The sequence below is a fragment of the Lepidochelys kempii genome, chromosome 9 (assembly GCF_965140285.1).
Source record: "Lepidochelys kempii isolate rLepKem1 chromosome 9, rLepKem1.hap1, whole genome shotgun sequence".
Classification (NCBI taxonomy): Eukaryota; Metazoa; Chordata; order Testudines; family Cheloniidae; genus Lepidochelys; species Lepidochelys kempii.
This window is the reverse complement of record NC_136388.1, coordinates 9,883,075-9,903,725: the sequence shown is the minus strand read 5'-3', so window position 1 is coordinate 9,903,725 and position 20,651 is coordinate 9,883,075. Positions and strand designations below refer to the sequence as shown.

At 37.9% G+C, this 20,651-nt stretch overlaps 1 protein-coding gene across 7 annotated transcripts in view; it reads left to right on the top strand.

Moving 5' to 3' along the window:
• Positions 1-20,651, top strand: part of ATP11B (ATPase phospholipid transporting 11B (putative)) — a 118,819-nt gene that overhangs the window by 35,582 nt on the left and 62,586 nt on the right. For 6 of the 7 annotated variants that reach the window (XM_073359281.2, XM_073359279.2, XM_073359280.2 and 3 more), the window contains exons 2-11: positions 308-424; positions 1,360-1,449; positions 3,834-3,914; positions 11,220-11,327; positions 11,528-11,656; positions 12,730-12,833; positions 14,292-14,339; positions 17,020-17,084; positions 17,609-17,690; positions 19,967-20,117. In XM_073359281.2, coding sequence (XP_073215382.1) covers positions 308-424; positions 1,360-1,449; positions 3,834-3,914; positions 11,220-11,327; positions 11,528-11,656; positions 12,730-12,833; positions 14,292-14,339; positions 17,020-17,084; positions 17,609-17,690; positions 19,967-20,117 — 975 coding nt within the window. The remainder of the gene's footprint in view (positions 1-307; positions 425-1,359; positions 1,450-3,833; positions 3,915-11,219; positions 11,328-11,527; positions 11,657-12,729; positions 12,834-14,291; positions 14,340-17,019; positions 17,085-17,608; positions 17,691-19,966; positions 20,118-20,651) is intronic. The other variant, XM_073359282.2, reaches the window with a different exon arrangement.

Sequence of the window (20,651 nt, the reverse complement as noted above, 5' to 3'; positions counted from 1 at the left end):
CAGTTGACCATGTCAAATTTTAAACACAATAGGAAATTAAAAAAAAACACAAATTAATCAAAATGCATTTAAATGACATTAAAAAGCAAGCCTCCTAACAGCAAAATAATATATACTTTTTGGCCCAGATATGTTCATCTTTGTGTCCAGTTCATAATCTGCTATTCTAAGACTCTTGTTAAAATTTGGATCACAATTTCAGTTTAAAGATTAGCAGAATTTTGTGTGCCATCTGTGATCTGAAACGATAGTTTTGATGTAAAATGTCCTGCCTGTTGTTCAACTGATTTTTACTTTTACCTTTCAGGGTTTTGACCCACCACATCAAAGTGATACACGAACTATTTACATAGCAAATCGTTTCCCCCAGAATGGCCATTATATTCCTCAGAAATTTGCAGAGAACAGAATCATTTCATCTAAGGTAAGGATCCATGTACTTTGTCAAAAATATTTGATAAAAAGTAAACATCACTTAGGATGTTGTGGAGTATCTGTGCATCTGGTAGTGTGATGTGTTTTCACATCATTTAAAACAGCAAATGACTTCAAAACCAATGTTTAAAAAGTGAGGCCCCTTCTCCTCCTCCTCCTCTGCTCCCATCACCCTGCCCTTCAAAATACAAAAGCCTGATTGCACACTGACCGACCGTCTCAGGTAAAATTCCTCAGAAAGAAGATGGGTCTTGAACCATGAGATCCACTGGCAATTCCCTGTATCACCTCCAGATATTTACATCTGTACTTAGAGAGGGCATCTCTCAAATTGTCAAGCCTGTTATGTGAAAAAGAGCATGTTAGTGTAGAGAACATTGAGCTGCCCACAGAGTTTCCTTTTTGGTGCACAGTCTGGCCGTTGGTGGGGTGAATGGACCTAATTGGTCAGAATAAATATCTTAGTTGACTGGATGGTAAGAAAGCAATGTCTGCTGCTGCAGCAGCCTCAGTAAATCTTTCCCCCTTCCCAATAGCCATCTTGCAACCAGCTGATTGGCTCAGCAGAAGGGAGAAAGCAGTCCCCAGGGGAACCACTCTGACACCTCTCCCGCCCTCCCACCCACCCATGCATGTGCGCGCACACCGATACGTAGGAAGGTATCTTCAGCTGGCACTGCTGCAGCCAGCACAGCTACCTCGATGCCTGGGCTTCTCCTAGCTCCTGGCTTGTCTACAAGAAGGGACAAGCCTTGGCTCTGCCTCACCCCAAAGACAGAGAAGAGGGTACAGCACTTTGGGAAGAGGAGAATGAGACGGTTTTGAGGGATTTGTTGGGGAGAGACTGGGAAGAGATTGAAAAGTTTTTTATGGAAAATTTGTGCAATGTCATGTTATATAACCCCACTTCTCTTTTCTTTTCAGTATACGGTGTGGAATTTTATTCCAAAAAATTTATTTGAGCAGTTCAGAAGAGTAGCCAATTTTTATTTTCTTATTATATTTTTGGTTCAGGTAAGTTGAATAAAACTTATAATTTAATGAGAGAGACTCCATAGTCGGAATATAGAGCTGGAAACCAGGATTTTCTGGGTTATATTCTCAGTTCTGCTACTCATTCTCTGCCTTGTGCAAATCACTTAAACTCTGTCTCAGTTTTTTCATCTATTTTTTTTTAAAGGCACAGTAACTATTTCACAAGGGTGTTGGAGTCTTAACTACTTGGACTGCACTGGATTTAGGCTCAAATTTGAAATACTATTTTGAGTATTTGCAGCTACATGCCCTTGTAGGCAGTCTCATCATACCATCCTCCCCCATAAATTTATCAAGCTCGGTCTTGAAGACAGTTAGGGTTTTTTTGCCCCACTACTTCTTGGAAGGCTGTTCCAGAACTTCACTCCTCTGATGACTAGAGTTACAAAGGGATCTCGCAAAACTGGGTGACTGGGCAACAAAATGGCAAATGATAAATGTTGATAAATGCAAAGTAATGCACATTGGAAAACATAATCCGAACTATACATACAAAATGATGGTGTCTAAATTAGCTGTTGCCACTCAAAAAAAAAGATCATGGAGTTATTGTGGATAGTTCTCTGAAAACATCTGCTCAGTATGCAGCAGCAGTGAAAAAAGCGAACAATGTTAGGAACCATTAGGAAAGGGATAGATAATAAGACAGAAAATATCATAATGCCACTATATAAATCCATGGTACGGTCACATCTTGAATACTGCATGCAGTTCTGGTTTCTCCATCTCAAAAAGATATATTGGCATTGGAAAAGGTACAGAGAAGGGCAGCAAAAATGATTAGGGGTATGGAGCAGCTTCCATATGAGGCAGGATTAAAAAGACTGGGACTGTTGAGCTTGGAAAAGAGAGAACTGGCTAGGGGCAGCATGACAGAGATTTATAAAATTATGAATGGTGTGGAAAAAGTGAATAAGGAAATTTTATTTACTGCTTCACATAACGCAAGAACCATGGGTGGTCAAAGGAAATTTAATAGGCAGCAGGTTTAAAACATAAGGAACTACTTCTTCATACAGTGCACAGTCAATCTGTGGAACTCGTTGTCGGTGGATATAGTGAAGGCCAAAACTATAATGGGGTTAAAAAAAGAATTAGATAAATTCATGGAAGATAGGTCTGTCAGTGTCTATTAGCCAAGATGGTTTGGGATGTAATCCCATGCTTTGGGTGTCGCTAGCCTCTGACTGCCAGAAGCTGAGAGTGGACAACAGGGGTTGGATCACTTGATGATGGCCTGTTCTGTTCATTCCCTCTGAAACACCTGACATTGGGCACTGTCGGAAGACAGAGAACTGGGCTAAATGACCCATTGGTCTGACCCAATATGCCCATCCTTTATCCTCTTGGAAACTTGAGAGCATCATTTCTTTTCCTATCTGCTTTATCAAAGTAGATTTTTATTTACTACTGTTCATGGTCCACTTGGTTCTGCACAATCTTTGTCTATGTTACAGTATTCTTCTTGGTATAAGATATGTTTCAAGGCTGAAATCCTGTCTGGCTGTGTAATAGCAGAGCACAAGTTCTCTCGCTCAGACTGGAATTTGCCATATTTTTTTAACTCTGGTAAATTTGAGAGTGTAAAGATCAAGGCCCTGCTGTTGCCCAAGCTATTTTCTCTAACCTTTAACTTTTTAAAACTCTCTATGCAAGATTTATTTGGTAGTGCTTCCCAAGGCAATGAGTTAAATTTCAGGTAAACCTAATAAATTTCTTAAATTAATATTAATGTTTTCAATAACTGTTTTCCCTCTGTATCCTTTCTCTGCAGCCCTTTAATACAGTTAGTTTATCCTGTAAAGTAGCACTGTTCCTGCAGTAGAGAAAAACCCATACAGGCTCGTGCACACATGTTTAGTGTTTGCATTGAAGTTGGCACCACAACAGTGGTAGCACAAATTGTAAAATCTGCAAGGTTCTCTTATGGAAGACAGAAAGCAGTACTATGTGCAAGGGGATTCTTTAATTTATGTGCCAGAGATAAAGCCTTAGGAAATTTGTGCTTTCAGTTTTCAGTCTGAATTTAAGATGTCTTTTATCCTACTTTTTTTGTTGTAAGCTAGTTCTTTGTATGGTGTAAAAAAGCAGTTTCATATAATATATATCTTAACTCAACTTGGTAGGAGAAAATAAATGTAGTATGTCAGTATTGCCACCTTTTAGGAGAACTGCGTCTGACATCAAGGGGAGTTTTGCACTAGAATGACTATAGAATATGTAATAAAGAGCCTCTCTGACATTTTTGCTCATGTGGTGTAAAATAATTTTGCTCATGTGGTGTAAAATGTTATTGCCTTTGGTTTTGTAAGATTTTAAGAATAATCTGGTACTAACATTATCCTCATTCTCTTTTCCTATAGCTTATGATAGATACACCGACCAGTCCTATTACAAGCGGATTGCCATTGTTCTTTGTCATAACTGTAACAGCCATAAAACAGGTATGAAATTAGCCTAAATAGCATGATTCCTTTTTAAACAGTTTCTTAATCTTTTCTTTAAATAGTGTAGTCAGGATTTGTTAGACACTCTAAGCGGTAAAGCGCACACATAGTTTCTAGAAAGAAATCAGTAAATGTGTTTAAAATGTTGCCTGCTAGAAGCTTAAACTGGGGAGCTCTGCTTAGCTGTCAGGCACCCAATGGCTCATTGTAACATCCTTAAATGCACAGGAATGATTGTCAAAAGACATTTTTGTCTAGACTTTGTATATCAATTGTTATAAGACCATTTCCTAATGCCTCTCACTTATTCCCTTGGCACACCTCAGTACACATTATAAAGGAATCCTCGTACATAATACAGACCAGGAAAGAGACTTGGGGTGGGTGATGCATTAAAAGTATCTGCATGTTGTTTGGCAGCAGTTAAGAGAGCCCCAAGAGCAGCATAGAGAGCTTTTCTTGCCAGTGTAGAATGGTGCCCTAGGCAGGAAAAGCTTAAGTCCTCCCCTGGGGCAGAAATCTAGGCATTCACACAGCTGTCAGATGATTGGAGGTAATCACTTTACAGTTACATATTGATTAGAGGCAGAAAATCAATTAATATCCTAACCTTACAAAAATATTGTTTGTAACCTAAACAAAGAGATCTGACTATATTTCACTATCCCTGAAGTATATTAATGCTGGTAGGGCTTTTGGCAAGGCTTAATTGTTACCTGCAAAATAGGATTAAAATTCAACAACTCGAGATATCTGAGCCATTACTGATTATCTTTGAGAAGTCATGGAAGATGGGAGAGATTCCAGAAGACTGGAAAAGGGCAAATATATAGTACCCATCTATAAAAAGGAGAATTACAGACCAATCAGCGTAACTTCTGTACCTGGAAAGATAATAAAGCAAATAATTAAGCAATCAATTTGCAAATATCTAGAAGATAATAAGGTGATAAGTAACAGCATGGATTTGTCAAAAACAAATCATGTCAAACCGACCTGATAGCTTTCTTTGGCAGGGTAACAAGCCTTATGGATGGGGTGAAGCGGTAGACGTGGTATATCTTGATTTTACTAAAGCTTTTCATACTGTCCCACATGACCTTCTCATAAATAAACTAGGGAAATGCAACCTAGAGGGAGCTACTATAAGGCGAGTGCAAAACTGGTTGGAAAACCGGTCCCAGAGGGTAGTTACCAGTGGTTCAGAGTCATGCTGGAAGGGCATAACGAGTGGGGTCCCGCAGGGATCAGTTCTGGGTCTGTTTCTGTTCAATATCTTCATCAATGATTTAGATAATGGCATACAGAGTACTATAAAGTTTGCAGATGATACCAAGCTGGAAGAGGTTGCAAGTGCTTTGGAGGATAGGATTAAAATTCAAAATGATCTGGACAAACTGGAGAAATGGTCTGAAGTAAACAGGATGAAATTCAATAAGGACAAATGCAAAGTACTCCATTGAGGAAGGAACAATCGGTTACACACATAAAAATGAGAAATGACTGCCTAGGAAGGAGTACTGTGGAAAGGGATCTGGTGGTCATAGTGGACCGCAAGCTAAATATGAGTCAACAGTATAACACTGTTGCAAAAGACAAAAAAAAACGAAACAAAAAAAACCCACCATAATTCTAGGATGTATTAGCAGGAGTGTTGTAAGCAAGACATGAGAAGTAATTCATCCACTCTGTTCCGCTCTGATTAGGCATCAACTGGAGTATTGTGTCCAGTTCTGTGCGCCACATTTCAGGAAGGGTGTGGACAAATTGGAGAGAGTCCAGAGAAGAGCAACCAAAAAAGGTCTAAAAAACATGACCTATGAGGGAAGACTGAAAAAATTGGGTTTGTTTAGTTTGGAAAAGAGAAGACTGAGAGGGGACATGAAAACAGTTTTCAAGTATGTGAACGGTTGTTACAAGGGTGAGGAAGAAAAATTGTTCTTTACCTCTGAGGATAGAACAAGAAGCAATGGGCTTTAAATTGCCGCAAGGGAGGTTTAGGTTGGACATTAGAAAAAACTTCCTAACTGTCAGGATGGTTAAGCACTGGAATAAATTGCCTAGGGAGGTTGTGGAAAGATTTTTGGAAATTTTTAAGAGCGGGTTAGACAAACACCTGTCAGGGATGGTCTAGATAATACTTAGTCCTGCCACGAGTGCAGGGGACTGGACTAGATGACCTCTTAAGGTCCCTTCCAGTTCTACGATTCTGTGAACTTCAGAATTATATGCGGAATTCCCCAAATGGCAAGGGTAAGACGGTCATTCAGGATATGAAATACTGAAGTGATCTTTTTCTGTTTGTGTGACTCCCCACCATTTGCTGCACCCGTTTCAAGACACATCACAGAACTCCATAACTCTGTTAGACTGGAGCCAATCAGTTGCAACGTTGCAGTGGAGGGAGTAGAGGGAAGAGAAATAGTGCCTCTTAAAATTAGGGTATTAAAATACTTCAAGATGGTATGATATTTTAAATCCAGTAAGTTTTTGTGACCACTGTAGGCTGTCTCCAGTCTGTAGCAGGATTCCATAGTGTGTGAGGCATCACCAGCATGTTGTGGTGAAGTACTGTAGAGCAAGCTCTTTATCATGAAAATGCAACTTACAATGTAAAAACATTTTTGTTACATAACTGCACTCAAAACCAAAACAATCTAAAACTTCAGAGCCTACAAGTCCACTCAGGCCTACTTCTTGTTCAGCTAATTACTAAGACAAACAAGTTGGTATTACATTTCCAGGAGATAATGATGCCCGCTTCTTATTTACAATGTCACTTGAAGGTGAGAACAGGTGTTTGCATGACACGTTTGTAGTCAGCATTGTAAGATATTTATGTGCCAGGTATGCTAAACATTTGTATGCCCCTTCATGCTTCGGTCACCATTCCAGAGGACATGCTGATGATGATCGTTAAAAAAAAAGGCATTAATTAAATTTATGACTCAGCTCCTTGGGGGAGAATTATATATCTTCTGCTGTGTTTTACCTGCATTCTGCCATATATTTCATGTTATAGCAGTGTCGGATGATGACCTAGCACATGTGTTCGCTTTAAGAACACCTTCACTGCAGATTTGACAAAACGCTAAGAAGGTACCAGTGTGAAATTTCTAAAGATGGCTACAGCACTTGACCCAAGGTTTAAGAATCTGAAATGCCTTCCAAAATCTGAGAGGGATGAGGTGTGGACCATGCTTTCAGAAGTCTTAAAAGAGCAACACTCCAATGCGGAAACCACAGAACCGGAACCACCAAAAACAAAAATCAACCTTCTGCTGGTGGCATCTGACTCAGATGATGAAAATGAACATACGTTGGTTCGCACTGCTTTTGGATCACTATCGAGCAGAACCCATCATCAGCATGGATGCATGTCCTCTGGAATGGTGATTGAAGCGTGAAGGGATATATGAATCTTTAGCAAATCTGGCACATAAATACCTTGCAGTGCTGGCTACAACAGTGCCATGTGAACACCTGTTCTCACTTTGAGGTGACATTGTAAACAAGAAGCAGGCAGCATTATTTCCTGCAAATGTAAACAAACTTGTTTGTCTGCGTGATTGGCTGAACAAGAAGTAGGACTGAGTGGACTTGTAGGCTCTAAAGTTTTACATTGTTTTATTTTTTATTGCAGTTATTTTTGTACATAATTCTACATTTGTAAGTTCAACTTTCATGATAGACTGTACTACAGTACGTGTATTAGGTGAATTGAAAAATACGATTTCTTTTGTTTTTTACAGTGCAAATATTTGTAATAAAAAATAAATATAAAGTAAGCACTGTACACTTTGTATTCGGTGTTGCAATTGAAATCAATATAGTTGAAAATATAGAAAACATCCAAAAATATTTAAATAAATGGTATTCTATTATTGTTTAACAGCACAATTAATTGTGACTAATTTTTTTAATTGCCCAATTAATCATGAGTAGTTTTTTTTCTTCACTTGACAGCCCTAGTTCCTAATGTGTATTCTTTTTAGCAGTTGTGTTGCTCAGAAACAAGAGAATTTTAATGGCACTGGGATTTACATGACCCAAATAAGCCTTCTCTTCTTTCTTCTTCGTTAGAATCATAGAATATTAGGGTTGGAAGAGACCTCAGGAGGTCATCTAGTCCAATCCCCTGCTCAAAGCAGGGCCTACCCCAACTAAATCATTCCCAGCCAGGGCTTTGTCTAGCCAGGCCTTAAAAACCGCTAAGGATGGAGATTCCACCACCTCCCTAGGTAACGCATTCCAGTGCTTCACCACCCTCCTAGTGAAATAGTGTTTCCTAATGTCCAACCTAGACCTCCCCCACTGCAACCTGAGACCATTGCTGCTGCTTCTGTCATCTGCCACCACTGAGAACAGCCTAGCTCCATCTTCTTTGGAACCCCTCTTCAGGTATTTGAAAGCTATCAAATCCCCCCTCCCAACCCCCCTTCTCTTCTGCAGACTAAATAACCCCAGTTCCCTCAACCTCTCCTTATAAGTCATGTGCTCCAGCCCCCTAATCATTTTTGTTGCCCTCCGCTAGACTCTCTCCAATTTGTCCACATCCCTTCTGTAGTGGGGGACCAAAACTGGACACAATACTCCAGGTGTGGCCTCACCAATGCCAAATAGAGGGGAATAATCACTTCCCTTGATCTGCTGGCAGTGCTCCTACTAATACAGCCCAATATGCCGTTGGCCTTCTTGGCAACAAGGGCACACTGCTGACTCATATCCAGCTTCTCGTCCACTCTGCAGGTCCTTTTCTGCAGAACTGCTTAGCCAGTCAGTCCCCTGCATGGGATTCTTCCTTCCTAAGTGCAAGACTCTGCACTTGTCCTTGTTGAACCTCATCAGATTTCTTTTGGCCCAGTCCTCCAATTTGTCTAGGTCACTCATTGTTCCACACCCTTAAAGAATTGGGTTAGCCTTCTGAGTATTAGTAACATAAGACTGTAAACTTGGAAACACAGAATACGGTACTTCGGGTTTTTTTCTCCATTCATTAGTCATGTGTGGGATCGTCCAATATCAGGTCATTTTTTAAATAAAGTGTTCTGTTTCCAGGACACTCTTTAACCCGAAAGAAGAAAAATCTCATTCAGTGGCTGAATTAAGAGTATAATTGGGCAAAATGCTTATATTTTATGTATAATAAACACCATGTATGGAGGTGATATCAATTTTATAAATTAAGAACCAGTTGATAGATGATAAACCTATCATACCCCTTTGACTGCCTCAATAAACTTTCCATAGAAATATTTCCTCTGTCAACCCCCCCCAAATTAACCCTAGTCCAAGGTTCAGGACAAGCAAGATTTAGTTCTGTATCAGTAACAACTTTTTCTATATGTGAATATCAAAACATTCAGGTCCAATATCTTGTGGCATTCCAAGGCCAGAAACAATCTCATTGGGGTTGTGATATTCCCAGCATTTCAGTGAGACCCCATACTCCCTTCTAGGTCTGCAAGGTTCCAAGAAAGCAGACTGCTTTGTCATATTTTTATGTACGGAAAAGCAATAAAAATAGCTTTCCAGTTTTTTTATGGTTGCTTCTGACCTCTGTATAGTTGGAATCATGGTAACTAATATCCGCAGCTTTGCAGGTGGAGAGAGAAAGATGAAAATACACACAATAAGGCTTCTAAAAAATCCTCTAAAACATCCCTAAAGCAGATTTCTGTAATATTGCATATGACAAGTATAGAATATATGATGGTGTATAAGATGTGGTATAAATTTATAAAGATACTGAAGGTAGTACTTTAGAGTTGGTTGGCTGTTTTGTCCATTTGAGGCAAAGTAAGGTAATGAATCTGTTTTTCAAGCGTCAGTGGAAAGTGACTTCTCCATATTAAATGAAAATGCCCTTGAATATTTGTCTCACTGAATTTACTATGTTATCAAAAGTACACTAGATCTTCACAGAAAACTGTGACCTTTGCTTTAATCTTTAGAAGTAGTTGATGAACACACTTTTAGTACTTTGAGTAGCATTCAGCTTTTTATATAGAAATGGTAAATCTGCTGCAGGCTTCGCTTTTTATCAAGTCAAACTTTTTTAAATGTTCACATCTGAATTTTATGCACAGCTGTGAGCTTGCTTACTCGCTCACCAGGCCTACTTTGAATTGAGAGTACAAGACACATATACTTGTGAATAAAACATTGGTAGAAAAATTATTTAACAGTGAACCATAGCCAGAGTTAACCAAGAAACAGCAAAATACATTGCTGCTAAGAATTACTGGCTCAAGAACTTCTCTGTTATATACTTAGATTTTAAGCTTCTTGGCACAAGGACTGTCTTTTTGTTCTGTGTTTGAGCACCCTTAGCACAATGGGGTCCTGGTGCATGACTGGGACTCCTAGGCAGTACATTAATACAAATAATATTAACATTAATCTTAGTTAGCCGTTTAATTCATATGAATGCTGGACAATCCATTGCCTCCAGCATATCAAAAGTATCTTCCAGGATATACCTATTACTGTCTGTCCACAAATTTTTTGGGAGATGTACAAGTAAACAAGTAATATATTAACTGATGTACAAAGAAAATATAAAACAGGACATGTACCCTCCTTTGATTTTTTGAATATCTGGAGGGGAAAATGTTGGATTGTCTTCTCTATTAAAAATCCAGGTTGATTAGTCACTCTAAACCTTTGCCCTGGTACACTCTGGATGAATTAAGACTTTGTACCTGACTGTTTTTCTCACATACGCTGTCATTTCCACTTGCTCAACAAAACATGAATGTCAACTCCACACCATAGAAGTTAAAATCTCTTTACAAGAACAGGTGCCTCGGCTGTTGCTCAGAAAGATGCTAGAGCAAGCTCTCTGGGAATTGCATAGTTTAACAGAAAAGGGGGTTATTTTAATAAATCAGTAAATGAGACACTGGGAATGATTGTTTCTATTCCCTACTCAGTTGCCTTAATCCACTTAGACATTGTGAGGCTCTCAGGTTGCATGAGCAGTTGTTTTAACTCTTCTTATGGAACCTTCACCGCAGATATTTGTTTTAAAATAGTAATAAGATTCCATAATTCTACATTACATGTGCTATGTTTTTTTTATCTTTATTTAACAAATCTGAAACTAGTGAAAACCGAGGGTGCTTCGACTGCACAGTGATGGGTGCAGTCGAACCTGAATAGAACAGAGGTCTGGTGACATGCTTTTGGTCACACAGCTGGTTGCTTGTTTGCAAAGCTATGGTGCCTCAAACTACTTTGTTACTCTTAGAAAAGTATATAGCTGTTTAAAATATAACATTCAATCTTGTATTTCTGCAGGGGTATGAAGACTGGTTACGACATAAAGCAGACAATGAAGTAAATGGAGCTCCAGTTTATGTTGTTCGAAGTGGTGGCCTTGTAAAAACTAGATCAAAAAACATTAGGGTATGTATCTAGTAACTAGCAGAAAACAGTGCATTTCTTCTTTAGAACTATAGTTATGCCAGTTCATTTCAGCAAAATGCTCATTTGCTGCATTGCAATTTTATGGTGGTCTATTGCATTATAATTTTGAATAACTGTTAAAATTAATTCTTAATCTATTCTTTTTCAAAAGCATACTCTCATTTTTGTTTATCTTTCAGGTGGGTGATATTGTCAGAGTAGCCAAAGATGAGACTTTCCCTGTTGATCTTGTACTTCTGTCCTCCGATAGAGTGGATGGTTCGTGTCATGTTACTACTGCTAGCTTGGATGGAGAAACTAATCTTAAGGTTGGTAATCTAAACATATGCAGTTTTCTAGTATGAAATGCAACGTAGAAATAAGAGTCAAATCAACTTACAGCCTTTGCTAACTTAGTAAAGGCCAGCGTCCTTAAATTTCTCTGTTAATGACTCAAATAGGAGGTTTTGTGTGTCTAATTTTACTTTTTTTAAACATTTCTCACAGCTCCCACAATGTGCTGCAAGTATCAGGGGGTAGCTGTGTTAGTCTGTATCCACAAAAACAACAAGGAGTCTGGTGGCACCTTTAAAGACTATCAGATTTATTTGGGCATAAGCTTTTGTGAGTAAAACACCACTTCTTCACATCTGAAGAAGTGATGGTTTACCCACGAAAGCTTATGCCCAAATAAATCTGTTAGCCTTTAAGGTGCCACCAGACTCCTTGTTGTTAATGTGCTAGCAGTTTTACTAAAAGTAAAGAGAGTGTCTAGGTTCTGTACTTATCAAAATATAGTTAATTTTTATCTTAACTTATTTGAGCACATAGCAAGGCTATTTTTAATATCACGATACGTCATAATCTGCTGTTTTACCTTCTTGTGCTACACATAAGATCTTATTCTGCCACCCTTACTCAAACTGAGTAGCACCCAACCCCCCATTGAAATCAGTGGGCTTACTTTTTAAGTAAGGTGTACTACTCAGTGAGAGTAAGAATAGCAGAATCTGACCTTTAGTTATTAGGTGTATCTTAATATATCAGAACTGTAGTATCCCTGTTTATTTTATTTTTTGGTTTGAGCTGCAGTATATTAATAGGACCAAGAACCTTGCTTGATCTGGTAATGTAAGAAATGTTATAAATGGTAATTAACTTGGCCAGAAAAAACCCACATTAATCACTTTTAAGGAACATTATTGCAGTACTTTAAATGGTAGTTTGCAGTGTCATAATGGTGAAACATCTGTCAGTATACAAGATGTGATGCTTTCATATACAAAATCCATGACCCTTTTCAGGGTTCCAGAGGCTTTCCTTGACCAAAGAAATGCCAACAAACTAGTACCTTTCTGTATCATTGAGAAATTCTCATATATAGAGATGTGTGTTTTTTCAGACTCATGTTGCAGTCCCAGAAACAGCAGTATTACAGTCAGTTGCCAACCTGGACACACTCGTAGCTGTTATAGAATGTCAACAGCCAGAAGCAGACCTATACAGGTGTCATTTTATTCTTCATAATTTTGAAGTTGATTTAAACGCAAAATTTCTGATGGTGGTTAATTATATGGATCTTGCTGAGAGGAAAGTTTCTCTCTGTGTATTGTTGTACATTTCAGGTTTTATTAAACAAATGTCGGAGTTTGTATGTAAATCCCTATGCTGCTTAAAGCTGCAAAAAGGGAAAGAGCCTTCTGATTTTTATTGTTTACATTTTAACTCCAGCATGGTTCTACATCGCTTGTTAAGCAGTAAATTTGTTCACAACTTTTAAAAGTAATGGTGCTTGAGCAGGAATTGTGGAAAAAGACGAGCTGTACATGGTTCTGCCAAAACACTTCAGTCCTGAATATTTAACTCCCCTTTCTTTGGTTATAAATTAAAGTGTCTCAAATTGTGTGATTTTGTTTTGATTTTCTACTAAGACCATATACCCCAAAATTTACTTTCATTTACAGCCTAAGCAAGATTTGAACTGTTTCCCAGTAGCAAAAGAGTAGTTTAGTAAACCCTTACTACACCAACATGTCTCATTTAAAAGCTACTGTCAGCAAGCAGTGTAATAGACTTTTTAAAAGGGTGTTTTCCTAACAAATGTATGCTATGTGTAGGTCTATGACCCTGTAAATATTTCTTACTCATAGCATAATAGTAACATTGCATGATTTTTGTATTAATGACTAGCTTTAATAGAAGCTGATTACTAAAATGAATATACATGAAAGTTATCATATTATGTGGACAGTAGCTTATTTTAACTGAGTATTTGGATCCTTGTGGAATTTCAGATTCAAAACATGAATGTATATTTGCTTAACTAGTTATTGAACACTGAATCTCAAGTGGATTGTAAAGGTCATAGAATTAGTGATGTCAGTAAAGAACTAGTAAACCAATGATAGTGAACTTTTACAGTCATTTCATATCAGGGTGTTATAAGGCATACAAAATATTTTTGACATTTCAGTCACCGAAGAATTTGAAAGTAACTGGATAGTTTATTCATCTACTTTGTTAGATGTGAAATTACTATTCATTTCAGATGAAAAATATACTGGTAACTTTGCCTTTTTTTTTTTTTTTTTTAAAGGAATTATATTTCTTGATTGGAACATGTAATCATTTGGTAGGGGGAGGTTCAACCAACTTAACAAAAGATATTTTTTTATCTGATTTCATAAATTGAGTTGTATGGGTTATTTCTAAAATCACTCAGTTCATTTTCTTGAGGGGGGGATGATTCATAGCTCTTGTTGATGACTTCTTGAAGCATACCTCAAAATTATCACCAAGGTTAATGTATTGCCCATTAATAAAACAGACTGTAAATCAAGGATGGGATATTCTATCTGGCGCATACCACATTTATGTCATGCTTTCCTTGCATTAATGAAATAAAGACTTTTTTTATATTGGAGTTTGTACACCAACATTCTGGCATATGACCTTTTTTCATAGATTTGTTGGAAGAATAACTATAAGTCATCAAATTGAGGAAATTGTGCGGTAAGTAAAATGTTTGTAAAGCTAACTTAATAAAACTTTAAAAGCTAAGCTAAGGTGATCGAACATGACCATCATAAAATTATCATGGAATGGAAAAGGGTAATAGTTTATTATCCAGATGCTACTTCAACTCCATAGTAAAGGTTGAGTCAAGTAAAACTAGATTAGACAGTTGAAGTAGTTAAACCTAAACTTACTTGTTTTCCAAAGTTTAGTTTATAGTAATTTTAAGTGTTAGTTTCACCACTTGAATTAACTTGCTTTTTGTAAGGTTGGCATTTGAATGTTTTTAAAATGTGTGTATGAAGTTAGCATGTCATATTTGTGAGAAGTGTTGTAACTTACAATTCTATGTCTTGTAATGCAGTAGATACCCATGGCTTGATGATCAGAGGCACGGAGCACTCTCCGCTCCTGTTGCAATCAGTGGGAACTACTGGCTTATTACCCTGCTGGGGCTTTTTTTTTTTTTAACATTTAATAAATGTGCACTATCACTAGGTATTTAACTACTTAAATGTTGCAGAGCATATATATGCACAACACCTGTGGTAGTGAACATGCCTGGTGTAAGAGGTTTTCCTGTCCGTTGAAATAAATGGAATATGCATTTAAAATGCGGCAAAAATTATCAAAAGGGTCAAGCAGTAAAGAAGTTCAGAGATTTAAGACTGGATTTTCAACTGATATTAGCTCCCATATAGGCACCTAAAAGAAGTGCCCAGAGTTTCAAGAGTACTTAGCGCCCAGATTGAGAGTAGAGCTGGTAGGTGTTGAGACCTCTTGAAAAGTTGGTCCTCTCTATCTTTAAAATGTGCTTTCATACATAATAGATGTATTCATTAACAAACCAGTTCCTTCCTGTGACTTGTTTGATATTTTAATGCCCAAGAAGTTCATTTTTAATTGTTTTTGTTGTTCAGGCATAGGCCTTAGGGATGAAAGATCTATCTTCTGTCTCCACACTTCATTTGAGACTTTGGTCAAATCATTTATTCACCCTGTACTTCAATTTACTCATCTTTAAAACTGACATGTTTACTGAGCTCACAACCAAATTGGGAAGCTTACTTAATTAAATTAACGTTTAAATAAATTTTTATATCTTCAGATAGAAGGCACTATATAAGTGCTCAATTATAAACTTGTTAAAGAGATTATTCAGTTAAGTGGGAAAAGGGCCTTAAAAAATCAGAACCAGTTAAGAATGAACTTCTTGGACTGGTTCTGATTTTTTTTTTTTTTTATTTTTTTAAGGCCCTTTTTCCACTAACTGAATAACCTCTGAAACAAGTTTATATTTCAGCACTTATATAGTGCCTTTTATTGGAAAATTATAAAAATCATTATAAATGTGAATGAAGTGATGCTCTCAATACCTCTGTGAGGTTGGTAAATATTATGTCAGTTTTAAAGACGAGTACATTTGAATAAAGGGTGAATAAATGATTTGCCTGAGCTCTTTTCAAAGGTCTTGCATGAAGTGTGGAGACAGAAGACACATCTTTCAGCCCCAGAGCCTATGCCTGAACAACAAAAACAGGGCATTCCCAAAGGTTTTCTTTCGGTTGCTACCACATTTGCAGGTCTTCAGAATATATTATTGCCAAGCTTTTCATGTTCAGCTCCAGGATTAATCTCAAAATTAATTCAGTTGAAAAGTATAGCAGAACCAGTTTAAACCATGTGTGATGACACACTTACAGCTCCACCAGTAGACAGAGCTCATATCTCTTTACCATCAAAAAGAAACCAGGTTTGCTTGTACTGCACTGATTGAACTATGTATTCTGAGCTAGCTAAACTGCTTTTATTGACTGTAAAACCATTTGAGTCCAGCAATATGGATACGGCTTCTTAGGAGAACATAATTTACCTGAACATGTAAAATCTTCTCTTCTTCAAGTGTACTATATTGCTTTTTTTTTCCATTAAAACTTTGCAAATCGCCTAAGAAATATTTACATTATAAGAAATTTTACTCAGGTTTGGGTTGAATTCTTTCTAACAGTGATTTTATACCGGAAAAAAATTAAAGCAAATGTCACACGCTCAAGTGCATAATTTGCACATACAGTTACTGTAGTTGTAGATGCAACTATGGCAATTGCTTGTGTAGCTACAGTTAGTCTAGCATAAAAGTCTGTCTTTTGAGAACAGTTTTTTAAATCTGGGTTATGTTTTCAACTGAACTTGAAGGATCAGGTATTTTGTTTATGTAAATGGTAGTCATGAGCTATTGTTGCTACTGGTTATGAAAGAGTGAAAAATCAACACTAAACTGTACAGGAGGCTAATAAGCTGTACATTTTAGTGTTTAGTTTTTAATTCTGGTGTCTGCCTCTCCACTGGAGTTTTTTTCCATTTCAATTTCTGTTGGAACCACTTCAGGCAAAATAAGGAAATTTTACTTTTTTTGCTTGACTTTAAGCTAACTTTTTTGACAATTTCCAAAGATGGTCCAAACACTGGGATGGAACATATACATACCACTCTTACCTTAAATTAACCTTCCTGATAACTACAGCTGTGCTTTCCACAGCACCAGTTTCAGCTAATACAAATTAATTTAAAGGGATCCTTAGAATTCAAAATGTGTTGATGTCCTAGATTTTAAAAATAGCCATTCTTAAATATTGTGTTTTTAAAAAAAAATGCTGATGTATCTGTTTCTTTTTAGACCTCTTGGGCCTGAAAGTCTGTTACTTCGAGGAGCAAGATTAAAAAACACAAAAGAAATTTTTGGTTTGTAGACATCGAAACATTTTTAACAGTGTCTTCTTAAAACATGTTGATGAATTGTGGCCTAATTTTCTCCCTCATATTGAAGATATTTTAACAGTCCTACTGGGGGTTACCTGTAGATGGGGTATGATTATGGCTGAAGGGGAGGAGACTATGACCAGAGAGCCCTGTGGGATATCAAATTCTGTCTTTGGGTTTAATAATGGAGTAATGAGTCCATTAGATAGGTGGCTCTGACACTGCTGTCTGTTTCCAGTGTTTAAGACCTACTCTAGGGCATTTATATTCTGATCTCTATACCCTTAATTAATATCAGGGAACAGTACAGACCTAACATTGAGCAGTATTAGCAAGTGCTAAAATTAATTCCAAAACTCTGCTTTATCATCACAAAATGCCACCGAAAAGTCTAACTAGCCTCACCATGCTGTCTGAGTGCACATTACAAGTAGCAACCCCTCTAATTTTTGTAGAAAATACCAAGCTGTACCTGAACAGAAACTGAAGTATTCTGTGTTTTTCAGGTGTTGCTGTGTATACGGGTATGGAGACAAAGATGGCATTAAATTACAAGAGTAAATCTCAGAAACGATCAGCAGTAGAAAAGTATGTACTGTATGTGTTATACTGTCTTATTTATGTGTAGAATCTAAACTCGGTGTTTCAGCAGTAATTAAAAAAATTAATTGCCTATGTTTTTGTCAGTACATAGACAAAGAGAGCTATTGTAAATGCTAGGCCTTCTGCAGGCTGGTGTAATTGTAATTTAAATTTCATTTTTTAATACTGGTTATCTAATTTCATCACTTCATTACTTACAGCTTCATTTTGCAATAGTGTGCAAAACTAGTTTGATTGCTCGCTCTTACAAGGAAGGATTAGAATAATAAAAATAGGTCAGTTTTTCCTCTAAGGCTGTGTTGGGCAGTCCTCACACAGAGACTTTCTAAGGCCATAATGCTACTCCAGAGTAGGCAGGAGGAGATTATTCAAGAGATGTGAGGTGCTCCTTTCACCGGGGGTTTGGAGTCTGTGTTTTACAGTAGTCCCAACCGTTGTCACTCTCTTGACACATCCTTTATTAGGAGGTTGCATCCTGCGCTTGCAGTGGGATGAACTCAGTCGAAGTCTTAATTTCTATCTCCTGAATTCTGATTTTCTCCCCTTCTTGTTCTGTGTGGGTGCTTGTCCCTGTTACATGGTCTGCGGTATTATTAGAGAAGATGCAGACTCTGAAAAGAATGTCTCCTCAGGTGTATATGGAGCACTAACTATCTGAAGATACTGGAAAATGCAGTTTGCCATGAAAAAAGTATTTTTTGTTTAATTTCTGGAAAAAATAATTTACCCAGAAACATTATGTGAGGGATATTAACTCCTTATACAGATTGCAAGTTCTATTTTTAATTCTTGGCTTGTTGTCTTTCCAGTCTAAAAGGCTGTTAAATGTACTGTTTTGACATAACTACAAATGGAACTCCTTATACCAAATTTGTCTCTTAAAAATATTTAATTTGTTTTGTCTGTGCAAGTTGTTAAAAGTGCAGGCTGTCCTGCTGACATTCTTTTACAACCAAAGAGTTAATTACCATTTATACTCTATCATAAGCCGGTTCATTTATAAGCCGACCACTCCAAGATGAATAAGTAAAAATGGAAATTTTTTATGACCGATTCATAAGCCGACCCTATAATTCAGGGGTCAGCAAACTTTGGCTCTCGGGCCATCAGGATAAGCTGCTGGTGGGTCAAGATGGTTTGTTTACCTCGAGGGTGTGCAGGCACAGAGGTAAACCTAAGTAAACAAGGTGTCCCGGTGTGCCAGCTGCTTACCTTGATGGGCCAGGACAGCAACTGGTGGGGAAATTTTTTGAGGGGGAGAAACTGGGGATTAGGGGAGTGCTGCCTAGGACCCCCACACTCTCCCCATTCCATCCCTTCCCACCTTATCTGGGGAGGGCCAGGGGAGGATGTCTCTGGCCTGGCTGGAGCTGCTCCGGCAGGCCGGGTGCCACAGCCTGCCAGCCCCAGAGCTGCAGCTGCTTCGGAGGCTGGGGGGAGAGCAGCGTAGCCAGAAGCAGAGAGGCTCTGGCCCCGCCTCTTCTCTTCTGGCTCTGCTGGCTGTGCTGCCTCTCCTTGCCCCCTCTGTTCGGGGGAGGGGCTGTGTCCCACCTCTCCCCCCTGTACCCGTTCATAAGCCAACCCCCTTCTCTGGTGGTTCCCTTTTTTACTTAAAAAATTCGGCTTATGAACGAGTATATACGGTATACTAATGTAGTCAGACACAAACAAATCTGTGGGATGCACAAGAAGCTGCTGTATCTTTCCCTCCCGTCGTTTAACATTTCCCATGCACTGACATCAGCTCTGACCTTAATTGACAGGGTTGAAAGGTGGTCACTGTCCAGTCAAGGTACTGACAGGCAATGCCGTGGAACTGCATTTTCAGGTAGCAAAAAGGGAGTGGCCTTGGATTGGATTTCTGTATTGGTCTTCCTCACTTCCTTCATATTCTGAAGTGGTATTCGGAAGAGAGGGTGTCCTTGGAACAAGGATAATAAAAGTTAATTCCCAAAACTCCAAACAGCACCTGTTTCAGGAGACAGATTTTGATAGTGTTACACCTTAATCTAACCTTCAATTTACAATAACTGCAGAAATCTACTGTAATTTAGTATACATTCTAGTCAAATGTAGTATTCCATTCCTGTTTGCCATTGTTTCCATTTGTCGCATAAAAACTTTTCTGTTCTTTGAAACAGACACACTGAAAATATTTGCCAACAAAACATTTTTTCATAGTTAAAATTTAACATTGCTTTCATACATTAAGGAAAAAACAGAACAGAATACACTGAAATAGTATTTTTGTGTCCTCCTAGGTCTATGAACTCATTTTTGATTATCTATCTAATAATCCTCCTTTTTGAAGCAGTTCTGAGTACAATCTTAAAATATGCATGGCAAGCTGAAGAAAAATGGGATGAACCTTGGTATGACCAGAAAACTGAACATGAAAGAAACAGCAGTAAGGTAATATGTGGTTATGTAAAACTACATATTGAGTAAATACACCCATAGATACTAATAGTATGTCTGAACCTGAGAATACTGCCATTCTTGGATTTAGGCATGGCAGCTGCATAGTCTTTCATAGATATAGTTGGAAATCAGTATTGCTTTAATTTAGCCTTTGGAGGAATCCAGCTTTAGTTTTAGTCCTGTTTCTGAAGTGGGGGAGCACAAACTGTCATTTCCTAGACTTTTTGTTTTTTTTGGCAAGGCCTAGTTTTTGATCGTTTTGGTTTTTCGTAGGGTATATTCACAAGGCTCTGTCACAGGATTCTGTGTGTTCATCTCACATTGTTTGATGGTATCTTGCCCATCCTTTTATGTTAAAACAAAGGCATTTTTGGGATTTTGCCTATTTTGTGCACTGCCTGTTCCTGTGATTTTTATTATATTTTTTACTTTGGGAAATCCTGTCATGCTGGTATTCTTCAAGTAACTTCCCTTTGCCTGTAATTTCACTGCTTTGAAGACATTGCCAGACAGAATTCTCTTCCC